Source organism: Hoplias malabaricus, chromosome 7, assembly GCF_029633855.1.
Source record: "Hoplias malabaricus isolate fHopMal1 chromosome 7, fHopMal1.hap1, whole genome shotgun sequence".
In the NCBI taxonomy this organism is placed as follows: domain Eukaryota; kingdom Metazoa; phylum Chordata; class Actinopteri; order Characiformes; family Erythrinidae; genus Hoplias; species Hoplias malabaricus.
Genome location: NC_089806.1, coordinates 26,793,710 through 26,821,131, shown reverse-complemented (window position 1 = coordinate 26,821,131; position 27,422 = coordinate 26,793,710). Strand labels below are relative to the sequence as shown.

At 39.0% G+C, this 27,422-nt stretch overlaps 1 protein-coding gene across 2 annotated transcripts in view; it reads left to right on the top strand.

The window, feature by feature from the left end:
• Nucleotides 1-27,004, top strand: part of LOC136702135 (adhesion G protein-coupled receptor F4-like) — a 66,704-nt gene extending 39,700 nt beyond the window's left edge. For both annotated transcript variants that reach the window (XM_066677034.1, XM_066677035.1), the window contains 8 exons: nt 21,424-21,576; nt 22,355-22,530; nt 22,627-22,797; nt 23,025-24,407; nt 25,484-25,525; nt 26,116-26,175; nt 26,294-26,357; nt 26,646-27,004. In XM_066677034.1, coding sequence (XP_066533131.1) covers nt 21,424-21,576; nt 22,355-22,530; nt 22,627-22,797; nt 23,025-24,407; nt 25,484-25,525; nt 26,116-26,175; nt 26,294-26,357; nt 26,646-26,719 — 2,123 coding nt within the window. In that variant the 3' untranslated portion in view covers nt 26,720-27,004. The remainder of the gene's footprint in view (nt 1-21,423; nt 21,577-22,354; nt 22,531-22,626; nt 22,798-23,024; nt 24,408-25,483; nt 25,526-26,115; nt 26,176-26,293; nt 26,358-26,645) is intronic.
• The last annotated feature ends 418 nt before the right edge of the window (nt 27,005-27,422 follow it).

Here is a 27,422-nt window from a genome sequence, read left to right as displayed (position 1 = left end):
CCACTACAATTACTATGTTTACTATGAAGTTTCATATTACTATGAATTTTACTATATATATTATATTATATATTAAATACAAAAGGATTTTTAGAAATGCTGGCCAACTGAAAAATATGAACATGAAAAGTACGAGCATGTACAGCACTCAATAATTACTTGGGGCTCCTTTTGCCTGAATTACTGCAGCAATGTGGTGTGGCATGGAATTGATCAGTCTGTGGCACTGCTCAGGTGTTACTCAAGTGTCAGGCCCAGGTTACTCTGATAGTGGCCTTCAGCTCTTCTGCATCATTGGCTCTGGCGTGTTGCATCTTCCTCTTCACAATACCCCATAGATTGTCTATGGGGTTAAGGTCAGGTGAGTTAGCTGGCCAATTAAGGACAGGGATACCAGGTGGCAAGTCCTTTTGGAAAATGAAATCTGCATCTCCATAAAGTTGGTCAGCAGCAGGAAGCATGAAGTGCTCTAAAACTTCATGGTAGACGGCTGCGTTGACCTTGGAGCTCAGAAATCGGAGTGGACCAACACCAGCAGATGACATGGCACCCCAAACCATCACTGACTGTAAAAACTTTACACTGGACCTCAAGCAACGTGAAATCTGTGCCTCTGCTCTCTTCCTCCAGACACTGGGACCTTGATTTCCAAAGGTAATGCAGAATTTACTTTCATCACAGAACATAACTCAGCAGTCCAGTTCTTTTTGTCTTTAGCCCAGATGAGACACGTCTGACGCTGTCTCTGTCACACTCTCGTCATGTCTGTTTTTCCGGCCATGTGCTGAGAAAGAGCACATGGCTATGTTTGTTTATGTTCGAGTCTCCGCCTTTGTTCCGCCTCCTCGTCTGTCATTTGTTAATCCGTCCTCCTCGTTATCTGTCCAGGTGTGTCTCGTTTATGTCTTGTATTTAAGTCCCCTTGTATCTCTTCCTGTTATCGGTCATTTGTTGTTTTGCTTCGTTCAGAGTCATGTCGTGTTGTATCTTTCCCCTCTCCTAGTCAAGTCATGTCGTTTTGTGTCCTAGTCACGTTCATTAGTTCAGTCTAGTCTGTCTCTGTGATAGTTTCGTTTCATTTCGTGTTGTGTTGTTTCTACTGTAACCTGTCTTTGTTTTGTTATATCTTTTGTTAAATTAAACTGTCCGTGTTTTAGCAAGTGCGTCCGCCTCCGTCAGTCCGCCTCGTGATCCGTGACAGAATGACCGATTCTTATCTGGACGCAGCTAGCTCAGACCACTTTGTTAGGAGGGGTGCTATTCACCGGACTCCAAGCCCTAAAAAACCTGTGGAGGAGGCTTTAAGAGCGGCCTCAGAATGGAGTCCACGGCTCCAGCTCATGCCCGGCGCGGTTCCTTTTCCCCCAACAAAGGACTCGAGTCGAGAATCGATGGTTTATTCCAGCGAGAAGCTAAATGAAGTCCAGGCTAATATTATCCAGGCACTAATCGAGTCAAGGACTTCTGTTGAGTCGACTCCTGAATCGACGGACTGCTCCTACGGGAGAAATCGAGGAAAGAAGAGTCGGCGAAAGCAACTTGCTGGAGTTACCCCGTCGATGTCGGATTACCCCCTCAGGTCCGGGGAAATTTTTTTGGGGGGGTTGAGGGTTGGGGCTGTTAGCCTCCATCCTCAGGACAAGAAAGAGGAGGCTAACAGGGGCACATCTCTGGGGGATCCATGGTCGATGACATCCCTCATGAGTGTGCCCGTCAAAACCCCTAAACCCTCTACAGCTCCAACGCGAGCCCGACGAGCAGCACAAACTCCTGTCCTCGTGAGTGCGGCGCCTCCAGCCGCTCCAGTCTCCGTGAGCGCGGCGCCCGCCTCTCCAGTCTCCATGAGCGCGGCGCCCGCCTTTCCAGTCTCCGTGAGCGCGGCGCCCGCCTTTCCAGTCTCCGTGAGCGCGGCGCCCGCCTCTCCAGTCTCCGTGGACGGCGTCACTGTAGGGCCCCCTGTTTCCATGGACGTTGTCGCAAGGGCCCCAGTTTCCAAGCACCTCTCTGCACTCCCTCCTGACCTCCAAGAGATGCTTGAAATCTTGGCAAGTCTGGAGGCCTCCACGAAAGTGGGGCAGTCGGCCGCTCCTGTCTCCATGAACGCGGCGTCAACGGCCGCTCCTGTCTTCGTGAACGCGGCGTCTCCAGACGTGCCTGTCCTCGAGAGCGCGGTGCCTCCGGCCGCGCCTATCTTCGTGAACGCGGCGCCTCCTGCTGCGCCTGTCTTCGTAAGCGCGGCGCGCGCCTCTCCTGTCTTCGTAAGCGCAACGCCCGCCTCTCATGTCTCCGTGGACGACGTCGCAGATTCCTCTGCCTCCGTGGACGTCGTCGCAGTTTCTCCTGCCTCCGTGGACGACGGCGCAAATTCCTCTGCCTCTGTGGACGTCGTCGCAGTTTCTCATGCCTCCGTGGACGTCGTCACAGTTTCTCCTGCCTCCGTGGATGTCGTCGCAGGTTCCCCTGCCTCCGTGGACTTCGTCGCAGGTTCCCCTGCCTCCGTGGACGTCGTCGTAGTTTCCCCTGCCTCCGTGGACGTCGTCGCAGGTTCCCCTGCCTCCGTGGACGTCGTCGCAGGTTCCCCTGTCTCCGTGGACTTCGTCGCAGGTTCCCCTGTCTCCGTGACTGTGGCTACGGCCGCTCCTGTCCCTGTGACTGTGGCTACGGCCGCTCCTGTCCCCATGACTGTGGCTACAGCCGCTCCTGTCCCCGTGGTTAAGGCCATTTCTGCCCCCGTGGCTAAGGCCGTTTCTGCCCCCGTGACTGTGGCTAAGGCCGTTTCTGCCCCCGTGACTGTGGCTAAGGCCGTTTCTGCCCCCGTGAATGTTGCTACGGCCGTTTCTGCCCCCGTGACTGTGGCCCCGGCCGCTCCTGGTCATGTCCGTGGGACGGCCCTAAGGACCTCGGGGCCGATTCCCAGAACTGTGCCCAGGCTGGTGTTGTTAACTCTTGCTGTGTTGTGAAGATAGGTGATGGAAAAGAATCTCCGCAGACATGGTTAAAAGTGTAAATACATCTTTATTTACCAAAACAGTGTCTTACGGGTTCTTAAGGATCCCGTGAGAGGGTGTTCAATTGAGCGCTCCGATCATCTCTGTGTCTAGGATCTCTCTTCCCGTCTGGCTCGAATCCTTTTGTCTATATATTCTCTCCTTTCCAAATAAGGCAAAAATAGAGAATAGTTTACATTTGCATGCACTTAAGGGATGGTGTAAAATTGATAGTGTCCTGCCTCACTGACAGCTTATCCTAAACATCCCTCTCTGTAGCGCACATACATATGTTCATATGGCTGAGCATAAAAACACACTGAACATTTCTTAATACTGTCTTATGAGGCCGTCTGATAAATATACCTTATAATTTCCTCCCTTCGAGACTGTTAAAGTCTCGTAAAAATTTAAGCAACCCATACATGTAAATGTCATAACAAATAAGTGATACCTTCCTACACACAATTTTAACATCACTTGCATTATGATGTAACAAAATTTCATGGAGTGTGAGGGCGAAAAAACCTGCCAGGCAGCCATCTTTCTTGAAAATCCTTCAAACATTTTAGACAGGAAAAATTTCCTCAACGATCCCTCTGCCCAGGCGATCACAAAAAAATTGTACTCCAATCCAATTAAATTTATTCTATATGTGTAGGGAGTTGACTTAAGTAAATGTATATAAAAATCTCAGAAAATAAAATCAAACCAATGTCCAAATTCAGGCTGGTCGACCCATCGGACCTTCCAGTGGACCTGTCCCTACCTGACACACCCCTTGGCCCTAACATCGATAAAACAAACAAAAACTCTGAGATTTCAATACACTTACACAGATTACATTTCATCAGTCTATAAGTCTTCATAATAAACAGTTGTTACAATTTTTAATATCACTCTTATAATGGTTTATCACTATCAAAGATTACTAATAATAAACAATTCAATAGAAACATATGACATAATATTGTCTTCTGATGTGATGTTGATGACATATTGAGCTTCAGCAAGTCTTCACCATTCTGTTTCAAAGTCCTTCTGTTTTATTGTCCTCTTTTGAGTTTTTGGATCCCTGTAGCATTTCAGGAATCTCGAACAACCATCCTCCCTTACAGTGATCTTCCCCCCTTTTTCTTTCTGGAAGAAAGAAACAACAGCCAGTATCTTTTGCAAAAATGACAGATGCAAATAAACATCAAACAAAACTTTAATAATAGTAACATTAATGGATTAATACGTTTTATAAGCTACAGTGTATACTTCATCCTACAATCATTATACTTGATTACTAAATAATAAACCTAACAAAATAAAAGATAATATCATAAGTGAATGGAAAAATATATAATAGTGGATATTCAAAATGGATATCTTTCTACCAGGTTGTTTTCCAACATTTCCTCCTCATGTTTGTCTGAGTCGGTTCTACTTAATAATGGCATCTGTACTTGATTTCCAGGCATTACAACTCCAACCCATTTCAAAATCATAGCTTTCGCACAAGTTAACAACAGTGTACAAAAACAAAACATTATACACACTGCTAAAAGAGCTGCTCCAAAAACTTGAGCCAACATTGCTCCTAGTGGTCCTAATTTCTCCAATAACCAAGCATTCACAGACCATCCAGCTCCTTTTGATGGACCAAACGCCTCCCTTATATGCTTCAATGCTTCTATAACACTAGTCATATTATCCGAATTATCCGGAATCAAAGTATAACAGGCATCCCCTGTTAGATTCAAAGCTACATATAAACCCCCTTGCTTAGCTAAAATGTAATCCAGAGCCATGTCATGTTTCAACAAAGTTAATCTGTGACTTTTTTGAGTATTTGACAAAAACTGAAACCCTCTTATTGTTTCATTAGCAAACCCTTGTAAAGTGTACGTAATATTATCTATATGATCCGCTAAAAATGTCACACCATACCATGGGAATAATCCTATACCCCATTTTTCTCCTATACTGATTCTCCAATGATATGCTTCCAAGTTATGAAACTGAGCCATTTCCCTTTTCTTTCTTCTCACAGAATTACCTTCAGAATTCCCTTCATCAGTTGCTTCAACTTTTTGGAGAGTATAAACCTCATAAGGAAGCTTTAATGTTGCCATATAACAACAGCCTGTCCACCCATATGGTAGAAATATGTATGCTTTATCTCCACAAACCCACCAAATATCCTTAAAATTTCCTATAGTCACATTTACAGGCAAAATGTCATACTGCACCATTAATGTTCTACTCTGTTTGCTATCTGGTGTATGAAAATTCACTTTAAACAAAACATCCTTAGGTTTAGGTTCTTTAAAATTCATCTTATAACGAGCACAATCAGATATTCCCATAAACATCCCCTGTCCATTGTGAGTATCATTGGAACAAAAACAGTCTTTAGTCTTCACAGATTTTACTTCCATCGCATCAGGCCGTGCTGTCAGTATATTTTCATACTGATTAAGGAAATTCACATATGGTAACTTCATCAACCAAGTACATTTTAATCTAGGTCTAAACAAATGCACTGATAAAGCCATTATTATATCTTCTTCAGAGTTTTGCTGATATATTAACCACGATAAAGCATAAGATTGACACATAGCATGCAATGGTTCTGGTACTGTCTCTAAAATTGATGGCCATGTGCTTGGTGATGGAACTTTCACTACACATGGACCAGTCAACCTCGTACTCATTCTTACGGAATGGGTTATTTGCTGAAACCATAAATTTCTAGATGCCCATGGGTCTGTGATTTGTAACACTGAAGAATCAAATCCATATGCTTTCCATTTTGCTTCTCTTTTCTGTAATGCATGGTAATGGTCAGTCATTTCTTCAGATGTCCAGTCAGAATCAAAAAACTCTCTCTGCCCTTCTAAAGTGATTTTCTCAGTGGTTACTAAACCCTTTGAATCCATGTCTTCCATTGGGTTTCTAGCTTCAAAAGTCACTTGACTGATATTCACTTCATGCTCCATATTTAACTCTGGACCCTGTGTTATGTTTATTTCCTTCTGCAATGGAAAGGACATTACTTCTGTAGTCTGGGTTACTTTTACAACATTATGTGATCTTGTTATTTTTCCATTTTCAACAGTTGTGCTAGATTCAGATGTACCCGAAGCAGAAGTCATCATTGTCAGTGTAGTACTATTCATCTCCTTTAATAGCATATCTAAAGTAGTAATCCGATTAGTTACATTATTTCCTTTACTTATTTCTGGAGCTAAAGTATTTGGCTTAATTTGTTCTTTAGTAACCTTTAAAGTCATTGCCATAGTGGTTTGGTCCTGAACTCTTTTAATAGATGTAAAAAAAAAAAAAATAGGACTCTGGTCCTTTATCATCACTATCACTGTACGAGTTATGTACCCTTCTCTCCACACATTTTGAAATGGCACAAACTTAAGCTCTGGTTCCAAATAAGTACAAGTGTATTCCCCTTGATCTTCCCATGTAACATTACGTAAAAGAATTGAACAATCATCTCTAACTCTGAACCACCTAAAAGCATTAAACAAAAGATACTTTCTCTGGTCATGAGGCAAATGATCAACTTCAGGTCCTGTTAACACCACTTTTTCACCACGACTATTTTTCCACTCAGGAGGACTATTACTCCCTGTATTAAATCTTCCACATTTACAGGGAAGATGAACTGCTTTACCTAATTTAGCTTTAACCCCTGTCTTGAAAGGTGATGACGTTGTTGAAATTATCAAAGGCATTAGTGTAGTTAGATGTGATCCATTTACCCCCTCACTAACTTTCGACACTGAAAAAGTAAAGTTCTTTAAAGTTTCATTCTCTTTAGTTCTCATACCGTTTAGGTCTAACCTTTTTCCGAACTGGACTCTTCTCTTGATCCAAATCTCTGAACTGTTTTGAAATGGAATTACTGCTTTCTGTAATAGGACCTGCTTTTTCTGGGACATATTGAAATTCAATTTCTCCAAACTTTTTGTCTCGTTTACAATCTGCTGTGTCATGTCTGGCATCATCAGAAATATACACAGAGTCATCAACATCATCCAAACCAGGGACAATCTTCTCTTCAGGAGATCTACTCTGATTTGTTTCTTGCATGTTATTTTCAACCTGTTCTCCCTCATGTTCTTTTGGTTCTCCTGAACCTGCAACCTCTCCTCCCTTTGAGAAAGGCTCCTCTTCACTTGGTGCTTTAACACAGTGAGATAAATGATACCACGTTGGAGACCCCTTGACTTGAACTGCCGTTCCAGTACTGCGAACAACTTCAAAAGGTCCTTCTCTGCGTTCGTTATACCATTTTCTTCTAAATACCTTTACAAACACCTTGTCTCCAGGCTGCACTGTATTCTTCCTTTGCTCATCCAGCCTCTCCTGCTCCTCCTCTTTTCTTTGCTTTTCTGAAACGTATGTGGATATTCTTTTATGTAAATTAGCTAAGTATGAAACATATGCTCTCATATCATCTTCTAAAAGAGCTAAACTTGGACCTTTCCCACTTGTACGCAAACATGGCGTTGGCATTCGTCTGCCTGTCATCAACTCATGAGGAGTCATGTGTAAATCACGCAGCTCACTTGAGCGACAAACCATTAATGCTAATGGAAGTGCTGCTATCCAATTTAACCCCGTGTGCTGACAGATTTTAACAATCCGATTTTTCAAGACACCATTCATTTTTTCACAAATCCCTTGACTTTGCGGATGGTACACAGCTCCCAGACGCTGTTTAATTCCCAATTTTTGCAAAATTAATTTCACCGTTTTATCCACAAACTCATTCCCATTATCGGAGGATATTCGATCTGGAAGTCCCCACCTGCTTATGACTTATCTACACAAAAACTTGGCAACTGACTGAGCATTCTTACGCTTGGTTGGACATGCCTCAGGCCATCGTGAAAACCTGTCCACAACAACCAGCATATACCTCTTACCTTCAACTGGTTTTATCATGTCTACAAAGTCCACAACTAACTCACGCATAGGACCCCTTGGTGTTGGAATGTAACCAGGCGGAACCATCAACCCCCTGCGAACATTATTTTTCAAACAAATTATACATCTGCCAATTACGTAATCAATCTGTTCAAGCAAATATGGTGCCCAAAAACCATACTCCTTTGTAATCTTCCTCCTAACTTCTCCCCTAGCCACATGAGCTAACCCATGTGCCTCTTGAATCATCAGACCTAACAAGTCCCTTGGTGCTACTATTAGCCCCTCATGGTTTCTCCAGAGACCAGTAGAATCCCTGCTGGCACCTCGATCTAACCACAATTGTTTATCTATTTCAGGAACAGCTTCCTGCAGTAAAAGTACATCATTAAGTGTCACCTTCTCTTCGAAGTCCACTTCATGAGTTACCAAAAACACTTCCCCGAGTTTGTCCGCTCCTGTAATGGCTTTGGCAGCTCTATCAGCTGCTCTATTCCCTTGTGAAACCCTTGATGCATCCATTTTATGAGCTGCACATTTAGCTATTGCTATTTCTTTAGGTTTCATCATAGCATGCAACAGTTTCATTATTTGAGCATGATGCTGTATTGGTGACCCATCAGTTTTCTTAAACCCCCTGTTTTTCCACACTGATCCAAACAAATGACACACATTATGGGCATACGCCGAATCTATGTATATGTTCACTCGCTTACCTTCAGCCAACAAACATGCTTCTGTTAACCCCACAAGTTCAGCAAGTTGTGCAGATGCAGGCTGTGGAATCACTTCAGCCTTTTCAACAACAAATTCTGTCCCCTGTGCTCTTACTATTGCATAGCCAGCCCTCAATTTATCTCCTACACGATAACAGGACCCATCAGTCCAATACTCCACTTCAGCCTCACGCAATGGAATAGCTTGCAAATCAGATCTAAGTCTCGAATACCTCTCTACGTCTCGTACACAGTCATGTGGTTCACCATCCTCTGGAGTTGGCAAGTTCTCAGCTGGATTTACTGTTACACACCTTGCTAGGGTGATATCTTCTTGTTATAAGAGCCTATGATAATCTCTAATTCTAGGCATAGTTAGAGTATATTTACCAAAATTTAAAAGATTTCTAAGACTATGATATGTAAGAATTGTCACTGGATAACCCATCGTGACAGATGATGCTTTCTCATACATTAAATACACTCCCACCATTGCTCTGTAGCAACTTGGTAACCCCAATTCCACTTCCGAAAAAGCAGTTGAATAATAAGCAATTGGTTGGGGATTGGTTCCCGTACCTGTTGGCTGACAAAGAACTGCACATGCATATTTTCCTCCAGTAGAAGTGGACACGTATAACAAAAAATTCTTAGAATAATCTGGCAGAGCTAATGCTGGAGCCTCTTGTAACCTCTGTTTTATTGTCTCAAACGCTAAAAGGAAAGATTCAATAAAGTCCAGGAAAGATTACAATAAAGCTGAGCATTCCCTGTATCTTTAATCATAGCTCTCAAAGGTCTTGTTAAACTAGCATAGTCCTCTACCCATGCTGAAGAATACCCTGCAATACCCAAAAATGTCATCATTTCTCTAACTGTTCTGGGTTTGGGAGCTTTGCAAATAGCTTCTAACTGCTTATCAGAAATACATCTGTGTCCCTGTGTTATGGTCTGCCCTAAATAAACTACCCTTTCCTGACAATACTGCAATTTTTTCTGAGAGACTTTGTGCCCTTTCTCTGCCAGCACCTGTAACAAAGTAATTGAATCCTTATGACATGTTTCCTCATCTGGTGCACAGAGAAGAATATCACCCATGTATTGAATGACAGTACTTTTTAACTTCTGATCTACCCCAACTAAATCATCTTTCAATACTTTATTGAAAATGTGAGGACTATGTTTATATCCCTGTGGTAATCTCTTATACTCATAGAATTGTCCCTTGTAAGTAAACCCAAATAAACCCTGACTTTCTACACTTAGTGGAACGCTAAAAAATGCACCACATAAATCTAATACTGTGAAATACTTTGCATCCGGAGGAATTTGGGCTAACAAAACATGTGGATCTGGCACTTCTGCTGGAAAGTCTGCTACTACTTCATTTACTGCTCTCAAATCATGTACTAAACGATAAGAGTTATCTGGCTTCTTCACAGGCAACAAAGGTGTATTACTCTGCGGTTTCTGTGTTATCTTCAGAACATCTGCCTTCACAAGACCTTCAATTTGTGGTTCGATCCCTTTGATTGCTTCTTCATTCAAAGGATACTGAGGCTTCCACGGAGGTTTTGTTCCTGGTCGGAGTTCAACTTTCACTGGTTGAGCTGACTTCACAAATCCAATGTCAGTGCTATGTTGTGACCATAAACATTTTGGAACATATCGCAGCATTTCCTCTTTCAAAGAGTTTGAATCCATCTTCTCATTGTAAAGTGATTCATGTGTCATCTTGACGACTTGTGGCTGTCCTTGTCCTTGAGCAGTAATCATAATCTTAATAAATCGCTGATCTTCACTCCTCCAGATGGAAAGATTCTCTTTAAGCGGTTTATTCTGCTTCTGCCATCATTTCACCTATTTGTTTCTGCTCACAATTTTCAGACACCAGCAAAGTCACATGTGGTACACTTTTTCCCATCTCAAACTCTTTATGCAAGTAATCATTTTTGTCTATCTTCATAGCAGCTCCTTGTGGTCCCAAAATTATGCAACATGAACGTAATTCAACTTGCTTTGGTTGATGACTCAGCCATTGTTCTCCATCTGATTGTTCAGCATCCTTAAAGTATTTCAGTGTACAATGAAATGGATACTCTGGAGTCTTTGCATCAGGCATGTTTGCTACAATAAACTTCTCCCACATCTTGGCTGGTTCCAAGAATTCTTCGCTAAGATTTCCAATCCAAAATACTGAAGAAGCTTCAGTCTCTGTTTTCATCATCAGTTGATCAATCATTTCACTCGGCACTTCCACCAGGCAGCCGTCTGGTGTGCATTTTATTGTACAGTTCAGTTTGCACAAAGCATCTCTTCCCAAAAGTGCAATAGGTGTATGTTCTGATACCAGTATGGGTATTGTAGTCTTCAGATGTTTATAGCAGAGCTCAATTGGTTCTGTGAGAGGAATCAGCTGTTTTACTCCCTCAAACCCGATTGTCCAAATCATCTGACCAGACCTGGGGAGGTGTATAGCATCTTCAGGCCGAATACAGGTGAAAGCAGCTCCACTATCTGCCATCATTGTCAATGGTCGATTATTTATTTTCACCTCTATTGTTGGATCTCTCTCCGGCCCTATTGCTACCAGCTGACACCTCCCACATGAGTTCTCCGGGCATCCCTAGAATCCTGGTTCCGGGCCCCTATAAGGGTTCACAGGTCCCTTGATTGACCTTTGTTGTCCTCTGAATCCTCCTCTGAATGCTCCTCTAAAGTATCCCCTGAAGTTTCCTCCTGGCCGGTTGCATTCACGAGCAAAATGACCAAACTGTCCACAATTATAGCACACTTCAGGAGGCTGCTGAAAGTTCAGACTGAATCTTCCTGGTCTTCCTCTTCCTAGATTTCCTTGATTTCTTCCTCTCCATGTCTGCACCTGACCAAACACTGGCTGTGGCCAGGGAGTCACTGGAGCAACTGATGCTGACTGGCTCACTTGAGGTTGAGTCTGATCCAGATGTGGTCCTGGCTGATTAGGAGGCTGACTTTGTATGACTACAGCTTGTTTCTTTTCTTTTTTCTTGTTGTCCACCAGTTGTATTTGGTTCAGCTTTCTGAGGGTCTCCTCATCCTGTATTTTCTGATCATGTTCCTTCTTTCTATATAGCTCCACTTGATGGGCTATATGATCTGTATAGACACTCTTTGCCATGCTTCCGAGACCCACTACTTCTGCCAGTTTACTTCTCACTGGTAAGGGTAGTCCCTTCTGTAATTTGGCTCGCAAAATTGACTGCTCCATCTGATTTAAATCTGGATCATTTCCTGTGACATTTCTCCATACCTGATGGACTCTTGACACATAGGCTCTCGGGTTCTCTTCTTCTCCCAAAGGCTCAATCAGGATATTGTCAGGATGCACATTGGTTGGAAATGAATCTTTCAATGCTCTCCACATTCGACCTCTGATTGCAGCAAACAGCTCTGGATCATTAACAGCAGTTCTTACATATCGTTCTAGGCCCGCTTTCTGTAGAATTTCTTCCATGGCTGGAACTCCCAGGAGATTTGCTAAAAGTCTCTTTATGTCACCTATTGCTGGCTGCGTTCCCACCAGAAGCTCTTCCAATTTTGAAATCCAAGGATGTGCTCCTTCTTGCAAAGTAGGCAACTTTTCCATGATATCTGACATATCTGTATTTTGCCAAGGCTTGTATTCCAAATTCCGTCCACGGACTATCACTGGACATATCTTTTCAAGTGATTTCCCTTTCCTTGGACGCAAAGTGTATTGTCTTTCAGATTTTTTAGTGTCTTCATTTTTCAGATCCTCCTCATATGTCTGCAACTCTTTCAGTTGTGTCTCCAGTGAGCTAGAAGCATTATCTAAGTTCAATAAACATTGGTCTATACTTTTTTCTACTTCTCTCAAAGCTCTTCGTCTGTCTTCTCCTTTTGTGCTGGATGTTTCAGGAAATAATCCTCTTTCAGAGAAAGATCCCTTACTCTTCCATCCATCATCACTTTCTTCATTCTCTGTTTCATCAGAACTTCCATCTCTCGAGTCCTCTTTCCTTCTACTCACATCTCCTCTTTTTTCTGCTTTAGCTAGCATTCGTCTGATGGCTGGGTCATATCCACCCATGGCCTCCTCCTGGTCACTCAGATCCTCATCTTCAATGGTCCTCCTTCTCATTCTCAGTTCACCTCTAGTCTGCAGACGTCGAGTTTTCTTCTTGCTTTTGGAACTCGGATACAGTTTTATCGTTGTCTCTGCTTGTCCTGTTTCAATGATGCATTTATCTTCGTCTTCAATGTGATAATTTCCTCCTTGACTAATCACTGGAAGCTGAGGATAGGCTTTTTCACTTTTCACTTCCTTCTCATAAGGTGGTGGTGTCTTAACTGAGTCCACATGTGAAAAAGACACATTAACTTCGGCCATCTGTCTTTCTGTTTTTTTCGTAAGTTGGATAATCGCGTCTACACTTTTCTCCCTCTTGTCCTTCGCTGCCTTCATCAGTTTCTGACTCTCTCGTTCAAATAACTGGAGAATGCCAAGCTCTATTTCTCTTTTTTCCTTTCGCTTTTCTCCTTGACGCCCTTTCTTCTGTCCTGCTTTGTATGTTGATACAAGTACCTCTATTGTTTTAATTACATCTGGGTTAAGTGTCCCCTCTACCGGCCATGGTTGGTCTATGTCAGGCCATCTCTTATAAAATTTTTCTGATATTCTTGCAATGCCTTTTATTAAAGGATTATTTTTCTTAACTATATTAACAGGAGTAACCCCTTTTGAAACATTAGTGCCCATTTTTAGCATAATAATGACTAAATATGTTCCCAACTTACACTTATTAATTATTTCTCTCCCTTTTTTTCCTCTGTTTATATGCCACTATATTACCACAATCAATAAAAATTAATCCCCAATTGAATTTGCCAACTTCAGAGAAATCAGACCTTAATATGCAATACAATTCACACCACTAAATCCCCTTTACTAAGTGATATAACTACTAAGTGCACCATAAACCTAGATTTATTAAACATTCAATAACTACCTTGTAATTAAAGAATATACAAACTTATATAAGACTCAACAAGCACTTCTAAATATGATTACCACTAAATATTTGCAACCCCATACACTTATAGCAAAGCTTAGATCAGAAATCCCTTTTCAAATAATAATTTTTCTTCATAAACCACGTTGTTAATTCTTTATAATCAAATTATTACCTTAAAAATGAACAACCTGTTGCCAAGCTTTCTTTGAAGAAGTCTGTCATGTACTATAGCACCAATAATGAACTAAATGCAAATAGATAAACAAATCAATTAATTTCCAATTATTACTTTTTAATAATGAGACCTATTAATGATTTAATCTAAATGTATCAATGCAGGTGTTTGTGAAAGAAGTTTGTGGATAAAATGACTGGCCTTTGTGCAGTCTGCTCTGCTATGGGCAAATTTGACCCCCCTTTTCTTCTCCTGGTCTTCTCACCGTCTCCTTTAAGATGAGACTCACACACATATACACACACACACCCCACAGGATAAAAAGACAAATAGAAATTTAATACATTCAGCTTACTTCTTAGTAATTAAACATTCAATATGCTTATTTGTATTTTATTTACCAACATTTAGTCCATTCATAACATTTTTACCCTTCATTCAATATTGTAAACACCTCCAACAAATCTCTTCATTGGCTTGAAGCCCAAACGACCTTAATCTCAACCCCCCTAAAAAGGGTCTAAAGTGATTGATGGCAATAAGTTCATCCTTAATGCAGCTTCCTTTAACATCTGGTTCGGCTTAACCAGTTTAGCATAAACATTTCACATACTATTCTATGACCACATGATAGTAAATTTCCAACCCTGCATCTTGGTTCCTAAGATGTATATATTAAGATAAGATTAATGTACTATGTTGTACTCTTCACATATAAACATCGCAGTGGTATGTTTAAAACCCAGAAAGTACCAATGCCAAACACTCAGAGTTATCCAATATTCACACATTTGGCAGTACTTTCACTTATCTTTTGGCAGCTAAAAATTATAATTTTTCTCGTATAAAGTAACAGTACTTCAGAGATCTCAACACCATAGACTATAAAATTCACCCCCTTTTTCTGAACAACTGAAATAACACCATTCCTACACACTTTATTAATTCAATTCTAATTTCCATCTTGTAGCAGCTCTCTCCATATAAGGCCATTCCTCAATTCCACTGGCCTAAAACAATTGCCCCATTCAATGTATCTCAATTTCATCAAACTATTGCATTCAAAGAGAACACAACCAAATTACTGCTCCACCAATTCACTCTCACCCACTATGTTAAATTAATCCTCTATTCCCTTTTATTTTAGATCATAAGCACAACACAAGCACCACACCCATTATCAAGAGCTTCAAACCCCTGCACAGCACTATACATCAATATTTTCTAATTTGCCCAATAACTATTAGCTTCTATTTAAATCAAATCAACGTGGCTTTTATCAGTACATCACAAATCAAAGTCCTACCATTTCTCTCTTTTTCAAAAGTGAATTCTAGGCCTTACACACTTGCAGACAGAGACCCCCCTTGCAAAGCATAAGATTTCAAAAATTCAATCAAATGAGAGGAGCTAGACCCATGATCCCCCTTTTTTTTTCAATAAAAGCCAACATATGGAGATTTCAAAATTTTTCTCCTTTCCCCAATAACAATTTTCCCTTTAATTCCCATGATTAAACCTTACAGTTTTCCCAATGTACCCTATTAATTACTCAGCTTTACACCTTGCTCTCCTTTCTCCTATTCTCAGCATCTAAAATCGTCTCTCTGGAGCTCATTTTCTACTGTTTTCTTTAATTTACTGTCTCCCAGAAAGCTCATTTATTTTTACTTTATATATTTTTACTTTAAAAACGTCTTCCGTTCAGGCTCATTGTCATAAATAAACAAACCCCTCATTTTATTGAGGTTCATATTCTTTAAATAACTGTCCTTGAACGAAGCTCATAATTTTTACCATTACAAATTTCTTTCCCTATTAATTTCTAAATCTCGCAATCTTCATCACATTTCCCCCTCTTTTTTTTTTTTTTTTTATTTAAACACTCTCTCTCTCTCTCTGACACTCTCTGGGCAGAGGTGTCCTTTCCCCCCTTTCTCTGAACACACACTCACAGAATTCAGCGCAAGGGAGAGACCAGTTCTCCCCCACACACACTCAATATGCAACCACAGAAGGGATGGGGTTGATCACTCCCCCTTTTTCTCCCAAAAAAAATTCTTTCAGCTGACACACACACATGCACAGCAAGACACTCCTTTTTTCTTAACTCACTAGGCACACATACATACTCCTCATCCAAACAGCGCTTACACACACTCATGATTTTCAACACAATTTCTCATAGTCGACCCATTCACACATTAACAGCATGCTTTTTATTGCCGCCCTTACCTTATTTCCTTATTTCTTATTCCTTATTTTTAATTTATGCTACCTTATGAGGTGTAATAATTCAAAAAGAGGCAGCATCAATACAGTGTTCGTCAACATTGTTTCGAGTGGGCACCCCTAATTAAATCTCTGCATCACACCTCCAGTTTCTCATCAAACTGACCCAAAAAATCACCTAGTGAATTTTTCAGGATTTGCGGCCGGGCTAATCCCACCTCCACGAGGGCTTTTTTCAAATCAGCGGCATCCTCTCTTTATTTAAGTCTCTTTTCCTCTATTTTCCATATATTTCTCTTTTATTCCTTCTCGTTATCCTTAAATTAAATCCTTAAATTTAAATTCCTTTAAACCTTAAATAAATTTTAACCAAATGCCACTGGGCCCAGGGCTTCTCACTATTTCAATACAATCCAATTCCAAAAAACTCAAAGCTTACTTTCACGCAATGACTGTGATTCATGTCTTACAGTTTCAAGCAAAAATAGGGCCCTGTTTACCCAAACGTGCATGTCATCATCAGCTCACCTTATCGTTACTAATTAAGCTATTCTACTTATACTTCAACATTTCCTTTTCTTTTTCCTCTTTACTCTTTACTGTTTCTTCATTATTCCCTTTTGTTTTCTTCATTTCTCTATTACTATGACTATAGTTAAAATTTAGAACGGAGAATCTTTATCCAACACCATTTCCAACACAACATTGCATACACTGATGAGTCTATTTCGGTGCAACCCTTTCTGCATCAGACAGCCCAAACACCCAACCAGCGCTCAAATTTGTGAAAATCTCACCTTCTATTTGCCGGCTTTTAAGCGGTAGTTCGAATGCAGGGGCCGCCCGAAGCAGATAGGTCACAGCTCAAATCCCATCCTCGTCGCCATCTTTGTTGTTAACTCTTGCTGTGTTGTGAAGATAGGTGATGGAAAAGAATCTCAGCAGACACGGTTAAAAGTGTAAATACATCTTTATTTACCAAAACAGTGTCTTACGGGTTCTTAAGGATCCCGTGAGAGGGTGTTCAATTGAGCGCTCCGATCATCTCTGTGTCTAGGATCTCTCTTCCTGCTCGAATCCTTTTGTCTATATATTCTCTCCTTTCCAAATAAGGCAAACATAGAGAATAGTTTACATTTGCATGCACTTAAGGGATGGTGTAAAATTGATAGTGTCCTGCCTCACTGACAGCTTATCCTAAACATCCCTCTCTGTAGCGCACATACATATGTTCATATGGCTGAGCATAAAAACACACTGAACATTTCTTAATACTGTCTTATGAGGCCGTCTGATAAATATACCTCACTGGTTCCTCAGACATTTCCACAGACATTAGCCAGTCCTGGGCACCCCCAAGTTATTTTGGTTCCCTTGTCTGTCCCTGTCCTGGTTCCTGTCTCTGTCCTTGTCCCTGTGCCCGTGTCAGCCTTTTTCTCTGTCCCAGTCCCTGTTACTGTATTCATGTCTGTCCCCGTAAACGTCTTGGTCCCTGTTCCCCTGCCTAGTCCCGTCCAGTCCCCTGTTAGTCCTATCCAGGCCCCAGTTCAACCCTCTGTCACGTCTCCTGTCCAGGCCCCATTTCAACGCTCTGTCTCGTCTCATGTCCAGTTCCCTGTTAATCATGTCCAGTCCTCTGTCCCCAAACATGTCAAGTCCCCATATCCATCCCGCGTTCAATCACCTGTCTATCTCAAGTCCCGTCTCCGGTTCAGTCCCCATATCAACCCTCTGTCCTTCCTCATGTCCAGTCCCTGTTTCAACCCTCTGTCCCGTGTCCTGTCCAGGTCCCATTTCAACCCTCTGTCTCGTTTCATGTCCAGTCACCTGTTAATCATGTCCAGTCCCCTGTCCATTCCCAGTTCTCCATTCCGTCATCTGTCCCGTCTCCTGTCCATCCACCATTTCAGTCCTCTGTCCCCAAACATGTCAAGTCCCCTTATCCATCCCGCATTCCGTCTCCTGTCCAGTCCCTGTTCCCATCCAGTGTCATGTCTAATGTCAAAAACCCTGTCCAGTCTCCTTCCCAGTCTCATGTGTTCAGTCTGCTCCAGTCTCTTGTTTCGTCTCCTGTCACCCCACTTTGTCAGTCTACTTTCCTGTCCCCGGTCCAGCCCAGTCATGTCGTTTTGTGTTGTTTCTACTGTAACCTGTCTTTGTTTTGTTATATCTTTTGTTAAATTAAACTGTCCGTGTTTTAGCAAGTGCGTCCGCCTCCGTCAGTCCGCCTTGTGATCCGTGACAGTCTCTTGTTCAAAAGTGGCTTGACACAAGCAATGCTACAGCTGAAACCCATGTCTATGTCTTGCATTGGTCTGTGCATAGTGGTTCTTGAAGTACTGGCTCCAGCTGCAGTCCAGTATTTGTGATTATCCCCCACATTTTTGAATGGGATTCGTTTCACAATCCTCTCCAGGGTGGGGTTATCCCTATTGCTTGTACACTTTTTCCTATCACATCTTTTCCTTTACTTCGATTCTCTATTAATGTGCTTATACACAGAGCTCTGTGAACAGCCAACCTCTTTAGCAATGTCCTTTTGTGTCTTGCTCTGCTTGTGTAAGGTGTCAATGTTCATCTTTTGGACAACTGTCAAGTCAGCAGTCTTCCCCATACAGAACTAGACTGACAGACCATTTAAAGGCCTTTGCAGGTGTTTTGAGTTAATTAGCTGATTTGTGTGTGGCACAAGATGACTTCAATATTGAACCTTTTCACAATATTCTAATTTTCTGAGATACTGAATTTGGGGTTTTCATTAGTTGTCAGTTATAATTATCAAATTAAAAGAAATAAACACTTGAAATGTATCAGTCAGTATGTAATGAATAAGTATAATATACAAGTTTCACTTTTTGAATGGAATTACTGAAATAAACCAACTTTTTCAAGATATTCTAGTTTTATGACCAGCACCTGTATGTCTGAGATGTCACAGGGGGATTGGGCCGATATGGACAGAGTTTTATTGGAACATTAAAATAAGATATTTTAGGACATCATTGGCTGCTTATGATTTTAAAAACAATTCTGCAAACAAATGTAGGAAAAACTGTGATATTGTCTGAAAATTTTGATTTTCTGGAAAAACGTTCAAGGGGGGTTGGAGAAAAATCTGGAAATTCACATTCCAATGGACACACTATTGTTATTGCCTGATCATATGCTTATCACATATTATTGTTTTATATTGCATGTTATGCTGATGGTTGCAAGAAAAAAAATATTAATTGGATTAATCACAATCCCCCTAACATTGACCAATGTTTATAAAAAGAACGCAACAAACTCCTCACAGACAGTCACTGAGAGCAGGACTAGAACCCACAACCTCCAGGTCCCTGGAGCTGTGTGATTGCAACACCACCTGTTGCACCACTATGCCATCCCTGAATTGTCCTAACATTGGTTATTAAAGTAAGATTAAAATTGTCCAGGAGGGACTTTCAGTACAGCACTAAATGATGGATAGCTAACTCTGGCTGCTGATTGGCTAAATAACCACACATCTCATAAACAAACGTTTTTTTTATGGAACCAAAAGGCTTCTTCTATGGCACTGTTCAAAGACCATTTTTAGCACCTTTATTTTAGAGCATGCTCTTCTAGTCACACCCCATCACATATGCTGTATTTCATGTTCCTTTAATATTTAAATCCCGTTTTTTGTCTATGTGTTTGTCCAACCTTACAGGGTTGGCTTTCACAAGTATTTCTTGCTTGCATTCTATTAATTTCTTGTTCTAGTGTTCAGTACCTTTTCGTTTCTGGTTTTCTCAGTCTTGGTTTTGCTTAATCTCCGTAGTTTTTTGGATGTAAATTGTTTTGCATAGTTCTATTGTTTCTGTCTTAGTCTGGGTCTCTTTCTGTCTCATGTTATTGTTGTTTTAGATATGTCCTATTGTAAGTCCTGTGTTCATGTATTTATTATATTATCATTGTATTTGTTCAAGGTTAGAGTTGTTTTATTACAAGTCTATAAATGTTTACCATTTATGAGATTGATCTGTGATCAATACATTTTATTCTGCATCTAGGTACTTCCACATTCGCATGCTTCCTTATATTCCTCAACCATGTCAGCATCACCACCACCAACAATAGCATTATTATTATTATACATTGCATTTATATAATGTATGTTTGATGTTTAGGTTGCTTTATAACAACAAAAAAGTAATAATAGATTGGTGGCATAGGTAGGGAAAAGGACAGGTATATATACATGAACTAAAAAAAAGTTAATTATTAAACAGAAAGAAAATAAAACACAGTAAACTTGTATAGCAAAAAACAAAACAAAAAAAGGAAACAGAAGACACATTGACTATCAGCAGCATGTTGTTTTGTTCTTTAAATGATGTATTTGAACAGGTGGATCCTTAACTGAGATTTCAAAGCTGAAGGAGAGGTATATATATATATATATATATATATATGCCTATTACACAAGTGGATTTTCATAGTTGTAAGAGCATATCTCATGTAATTACACACATAATAACATATGTATAATTACATTAGTAATCAGACTGGAGCAAGATTTAAATAATTAACATTAATGAACATTAAATAATTCCATAACTGTTACATTATATATTATAATTATACATATAATTTATTATAATTTTACATTATTCATTATAAATTCTTATGCCATTACATGTTTGTAATTACTTGAGAGAGATGCTGTTACAATTATTAAGATCCACTTGAGTAATTACAAAAGGCAAAATTGAAGTTGATATTTACATAATTACATAAGCTTTATTATAGTAATCCATCTGTAACAGGTACTAATCCATCAGTAGTTAAATTGTTGTTGCATATATTTTCCATGTGTAACTACACAGTTATTAAAAATACTTAATATAAAGTTTGACCCAATTTTTTTTATAAATGAAAGTGAAATATTAAGTTCTGTACATATGTATATGAACATTTTTGTAATAGAGAAAAAAAACAGGATAGTAAGAGCTGAATGCTACACCAAGGAAAAAGTGGACCAGGCTTGGGCATAAAAGTGGCCTTGGGTTGAAACATGGCCTACAGATGTACTGTGACAAATTTTACATTGTATTTAATATGTGCATGCTCTTGTTGTCTTGTAAGAGCTTTGTAACGGGGGCTGCTATGTTGACAAGAACGCTGTTTCAGAGCAGAGAAAAAACACGTCTGTATTTTTTTCTTTCTTCTTTAGTAAATTCTGTTTCATAAAATGTCCTCCACATGAATAAGTTCAAATAGGGTATGAATCCACCATTTGTAAATGTATAAGCACAGTACAAATCATTTATAGGCACAAAATAAACTGGCATGGCATGGTATTCTGCTTTTAAACTCTACTGGATATTGTTTTACAGCCATGAGATGCATCACATGCAACTATGCAGTCATCACACAGAAGTGCCTTTCTACCGACTACAAAGATCAATTTTACTGTCAGCTCAGCAATAAGGATTTATCCGGTTTTCAGTACAGCTCAAAGGCCGTCCAGATGATCACAACTAGGACAAGTGTGTAATCCAATTCCTTTTGATTCTTTTTTCATGAAATCCAATTCATGAAATCCAACAATTAAAAATGTCTGTTTATTTGTAGTTTCTTTTGTAGACATTGACTATTCTTGAGAAGTGAAAGGACCCCTCATTTTTATGCACAAATATTTAACCAGTTTTAGCCAGGTTAAAAAAGCCCAGATGTAAAGGTGCTAAATATAGTACGTTGCCCAGTTAAGTTTTATTCATAAGATCACTATATCAAGGATTAGTGCACCAGCCTCTTTACTCTTTTTTTGTGGTACATATGTCAAGACATGGATATGTCATGCATATGGCATATGATACAGAATATAAAAAGAAAACAAAATAATATAGATGCTTAGCTAATGCATTATCAAACAAGAATGAAGAGAGTGCAGATATCACTGTAACCAGATATTGTTTTTTTTTTTGTTCATAAAAAATAAGCATTTACAATATAATACTTGGTGTAGGACAGAGTCAAATATTCTCATATCACTTTTCGGTAGGACTACAATGCTGTTTAACTGAATTAATGTACTTACTGTAAAAAAATTCATCACCATTGGGATACATTGTAATCTTTTTTCTCATAGATATGTGTATGCAAAGATAAATACAGCCATAAAATCACATAAATATAGTGACATAAATAAATATGGATGTTGCAGCCATTATTCTTTTGAGCAATTACTCTGCCATGTGTTTATAAATACAGAAATATATTGAATATTTTTATAAATCATTTATATGGTTATATTTTTCAATCTAGCATATGCTTGTACTGACAACTCATTTGGACTTGGAAAAGTAGGAGAGAGCAAGACAATCTCCTGTCCTGTGAACATGACAGGATACATAATTGGTACATGTCAAGAAGGAGGAAAATGGACAAATGTTTCTTATTGTGTTCTGAGTGTGATTCAAGATCTGAAAATCAGAGCTCAGGTATTACCATTTTTATAGAAGTGTTATGTTTTAAAAAATGTATGAATTATTTAATTTTGTTGGAGTAGTAATATTCTTTTTTGTCCTTTTTTGCAGAATTTAGCACCAGTAGAGCTCCCACAGTTTGTAGCTAATCTCAGCAGTGTTGCTTTAAATAATCCTTCAGCAATAACAAATTCTCCCTTTACTGTTCTAACGATTGTTGACTTGGTGACAGAAATCGCCAATGTCTCACAATCACTTATTATCAATCAAACAATTATGACGGTATGTATATACATTTTGATTGTTTTAGAAGTTTTGTTATCTGAATGCCTTTAATGCAAATTGTATTTGATTTTGAAAAGTAAGTAAGCCAGCATAATACATTATAGTAATATGTAAAACTAACTAACATTTGTGGTTTTTTTTATGATTATTTGGGGAAAGCTTAATACATATAATTATTTGATGACTGCAACATGACATATTTAATGTGTTTTATCAATTTCAAGAATTTCCTAAGCACACTGGATGTCATTGCATCACAAGGGGCAAAAAGCACTTGGACAACACTGAACAGCAACAGCACAAACAAAAGAGCAAGCTCTGACCTTCTGAAGTCAATAGAGTCTTTTGCAAGCAGACTTTCCAATAACACTTTTGATATAAATTCTTCATCCATCCAGCTACAAAAATCAAATTTTACTCAGTCATTTATTGGAACATTTGGTATCAATTTAACAACACATATAGATATTCCATACACTAGTGGATTAACATTTATCACCACCATAGTTTTGACAACTTTTGACAATGTCTTGCCTGTTAGAAGTGCAACAATCAATGACAGTGTTCCAACTAATGTCGTTATCAATGGAGCTGTGACTGCAGTAATCGTAAATGATACAGTTAACAGCACTGTATCCAGTGGAATTCAAAACATATCTCTTATTTTTGATGAAAATCAGACGACACTCAGTAACCCTCAGTGTGTTTTTTGGAACTTTAACCTTTTGGATGGGATTGGAGGCTGGGACTCAACTGGATGTGAAGTGAGTCCTTTGAATCAGGCTGACAAGGTCGGATGTACATGCAATCACACAACTTCATTCTCGATCTTGATGTCACCATACATCAATGTGGAAAACCTTGTTTTAACTTTCATAACGTATATTGGTGTTGGCATTTCAATGGTAAGCTTGGTTTTGTGCCTCATCATTGAAGGCATTATTTGGAAACCAATGACAAGGAATGAAACATCCTACATGCGCCATGTCTCCATAATCAACATTGCTCTCTCCCTCCTGATAGCGGATATATGCTTCATCATTGCAGCAAATATTGTTAATTATGGAGAGCCAACACCAGTGGGTCCCTGCAGTGCAGCAACATTCTTTATGCACTTCTTTTATCTTGCTCTATTCTTCTGGATGTTGTTCTCAGCACTCCTGCTATTCTACCGCACTATAATGGTCTTTTCTGGAGTATCGAAGTGTACAATGATGATCATAGCCTTCACTCTAGGCTATGGGGCTCCGTTACTCATAGCCGTCATCACTGTGGCAGTAACAGCTGGTGGTGGAGGATATGTCCCAAAACAGAATGCCTGTTGGCTAAACTGGGACCAAACAAAGGCCCTCCTGGCTTTTGTGATTCCTGCGCTGACTATTGTAGCTATAAACTTCTTGATAATGATTGTGGTGTTATACAAGATGTTAAGGAGGGGAATTGGTGCCACCACTCAACCAGATGAGACACATGCCATACTGGTTATTGCCAGATGTGTGGCCATTCTAACCCCCCTCTTTGGTCTGACCTGGGGATTCGGCATCGGGACCTTGGTATCTCCTGCTTTAGGGATACAAATTGTGTTTGCACTCTTCAATTCTCTTCAGGTATTTATGTTAAATTAATTTATTTTTGTTATGTAAATGCAATATCACACAACATACTGAGAGAAACAAGAGAAACAAGGCAAGCCTAGCCATATAGCTATTGTCACAGAGGCATTTCATTGGAAGTTCTGGAGAAGCTTTGGTGCTTCATATCAATGTTTACCCCTCTGGAGTTGGCACTTCAGCTGGTGGGATAAATCAGAACATAAATAAATCAGCGCAAAAACACTTATGCAATTAAATCATTTGTAAACGGTGGTATTTTTTATTTAGCAAAGACACAGGCTATGTTTGAACAGCAAAGCCAGACATATGAGCTTCAGATGACTGCTTGAAAGCAGCAGAGAGCACCCAAACTTTACTACAGCTGTTTTCCCTCTATAAGCTGAGTTACATATTGAGAGTTACATGTCACATATTTGGAAAGATAAGTCATAGACAAGGAAATATATATATCAGCTATGCACTTTGCATAGAAAATAATGCACATTGTATAAATGATGACATTATTGAACAGTGTATAAGTAGTGCAAAGTCAAACACTGGAGAGAAGCGATAAAGTTCATTTATGAGAAGCAGTGACACGGCTGCATGAGACGTAGCAGCATTTAAAGATAGAGAATGTGAGTTGTGATAAATAATAACGTTCAAAGAGTTGTGTGTGTGCATTTAGAAGTTGAACAGTTCTGATAGGCCATCCTGTTGTGCATTATTGGAGTTTAGTATTTTTACATTCTATGGATGGTGACATGATTTCTATGTATTGAGACATTGTGTGTGTTCAAGAGTACAGATGCCCTGATAGCCCTGTATCTTTAAGGAAAGAATTATTGAATTTTATTCTATTGTCAGTCAAACTGACAAAAATACTTATATAAAGCAAATATAATTAAATTACCTTTTCTAATTGTTGAGGCCACATTACATACTACTGCTAAGCAATCAGTGTTTTATATTACACATTATTTATTTGAAGGCATTATAATTTATTTTATATATTTAATTGTTAGCTATTCTACACAATGACAGACTTCATGTTCAGCAAAAATGTTTTGTTAATCTTTCTTCATATAAAGGGTTTCTTCATATTGCTGTTTGGGACTTTACTTGACAGTAAGGTAAATAAAATTCCTGTTATAATATTAATATAATTATAACATAATAGTAATAATCCTGAAATTATATTGTATTAATGTAATATATAATTTGGTGTAATTTTTACCATGATACTACCATATAATTAACTATATAATATTGATCTGTAAAGGGATACCAATAAGACCTTGGCTTGGCCTAGTCAGGTCAGCAAATCTTTGACTTGCAGACTGGGCACTGAGAGACTGGAGAAATATGCTAGCAGTTTTTAAATCAAATAAAATCAACCTAATCACAAAGCAAAGTAAATAAATGTGAGATATAACACATTTAAAGAGTCAAAGTAAAAAAAATTGTCTTGTATATTTCTGCTATCTGATGTATGCACACTGTTTTTATGCACAATTGTAAAGGAAATTTGTATTGGTACTTACTCCTATCCAGTAAAAACAGTCACAACACACGGATAATTGTCAGTGCATGTCCTATAAGTTTTGCACTCTGGAAGTTTTCCAAATCCATGTATATTGGTTGATGGTGTTGCTTATAGGTTTTATGGAAATCTTTATTAAAAGAAAGGGAAAAAATATAATACTTTGACTTGTGTTTGTAGATTCGAGAAGCACTGGCCGGAAGGTTGAGACTGGTAAACATTAGCTCTAACCGTACTAGGGTAAATAGCATTTTATACCAGCTCACCGCACAGACAAATATTTTTTAAATTAGCATTGAAATTTTATTTCAGTACTTCTGGCACTTTAACAATATGAATGCTCCATTGTAAATTACAGAGTACTAGTACAGGACCTTCCTCCTCAAGTGGACTTACTTTCCTTCAGAGGTTTCGACGGAGAAGTATGTAATTAAACTGAAGTTTTATTCATATGCACTTTCAGTGTGTTTTATTTCATAATTCTGTCGGTCTACTATATTGTACATGGCCATGTAATTTACCATTGTTTTCATCAAATGCTAGGTTAAAATAGATTGTGTAATATCCAAAGACAATGTTTTTTGTGCTGCATTATATACTATGTTGACATCATTTGGTACATTGTTACTTTACTAAATTTGACCACATTTGTGCAAATAATTGACCTAATATGAGGTAAAAGTCTTCTATAATGTGCTGCTCTTTTACAGATGTATACCACATGTCGGATGGCAGCGGCTTCACTGCAGCTTCAAGCAACTCGGACACATTTGCCAATGCTTAAACTAATGCAACCTAAAAATGCCCAAAGGAGCCTGCTCAACTACACTATGAAAACATCTGCCTGTTACAAAAATGGTTCCATCTGTGCAAACACTGGAAAAGGCACACATTTAATCAAAATGATCAATAGAGAAATTAACAGATCCTGCTTAATGATTCACAGTTTAAATATTTTGATGTTTATGGTGGTGGTGTTTTATATGATTCCATGTTAAGTCTGTGACATAAATCAACACATTCAAGCACTATGCCTGATTTGAGGGTGTGGGTAATATAGCTATTAACAAAAAACTTAACTTCACTTGAAATATGTGAATTTTCTTGAAATAAACAATTGTGTGCAATATGTGTGCCAAAATTGGTCCATTTCCAAAAATATTAGCTTGGAACCTTCTATTATAAATATTATTTGAGATATTATTCAGACCAATTACATAGAAATAACTGAAAAGTTTGTTGCTCTGAACAAAGGGTCTGTTTATGTGGGAAGTCTCATCCTTCAAAAAATAAAATTAATAAATAAAGGAATAGTCAGCTCCCAAACACTAAAAGACTACACATAAATTCATATATGGTTTCACCATGTCACTGCTCAGACTTAGAAAAGGCTGGTCTTTTATGAGTGGAACTATCTGCCCAATGTAAAACTGAATAGACAGGCTTTACAATAAGGACTTAGAAGATCGGCAATAATAAGACATACA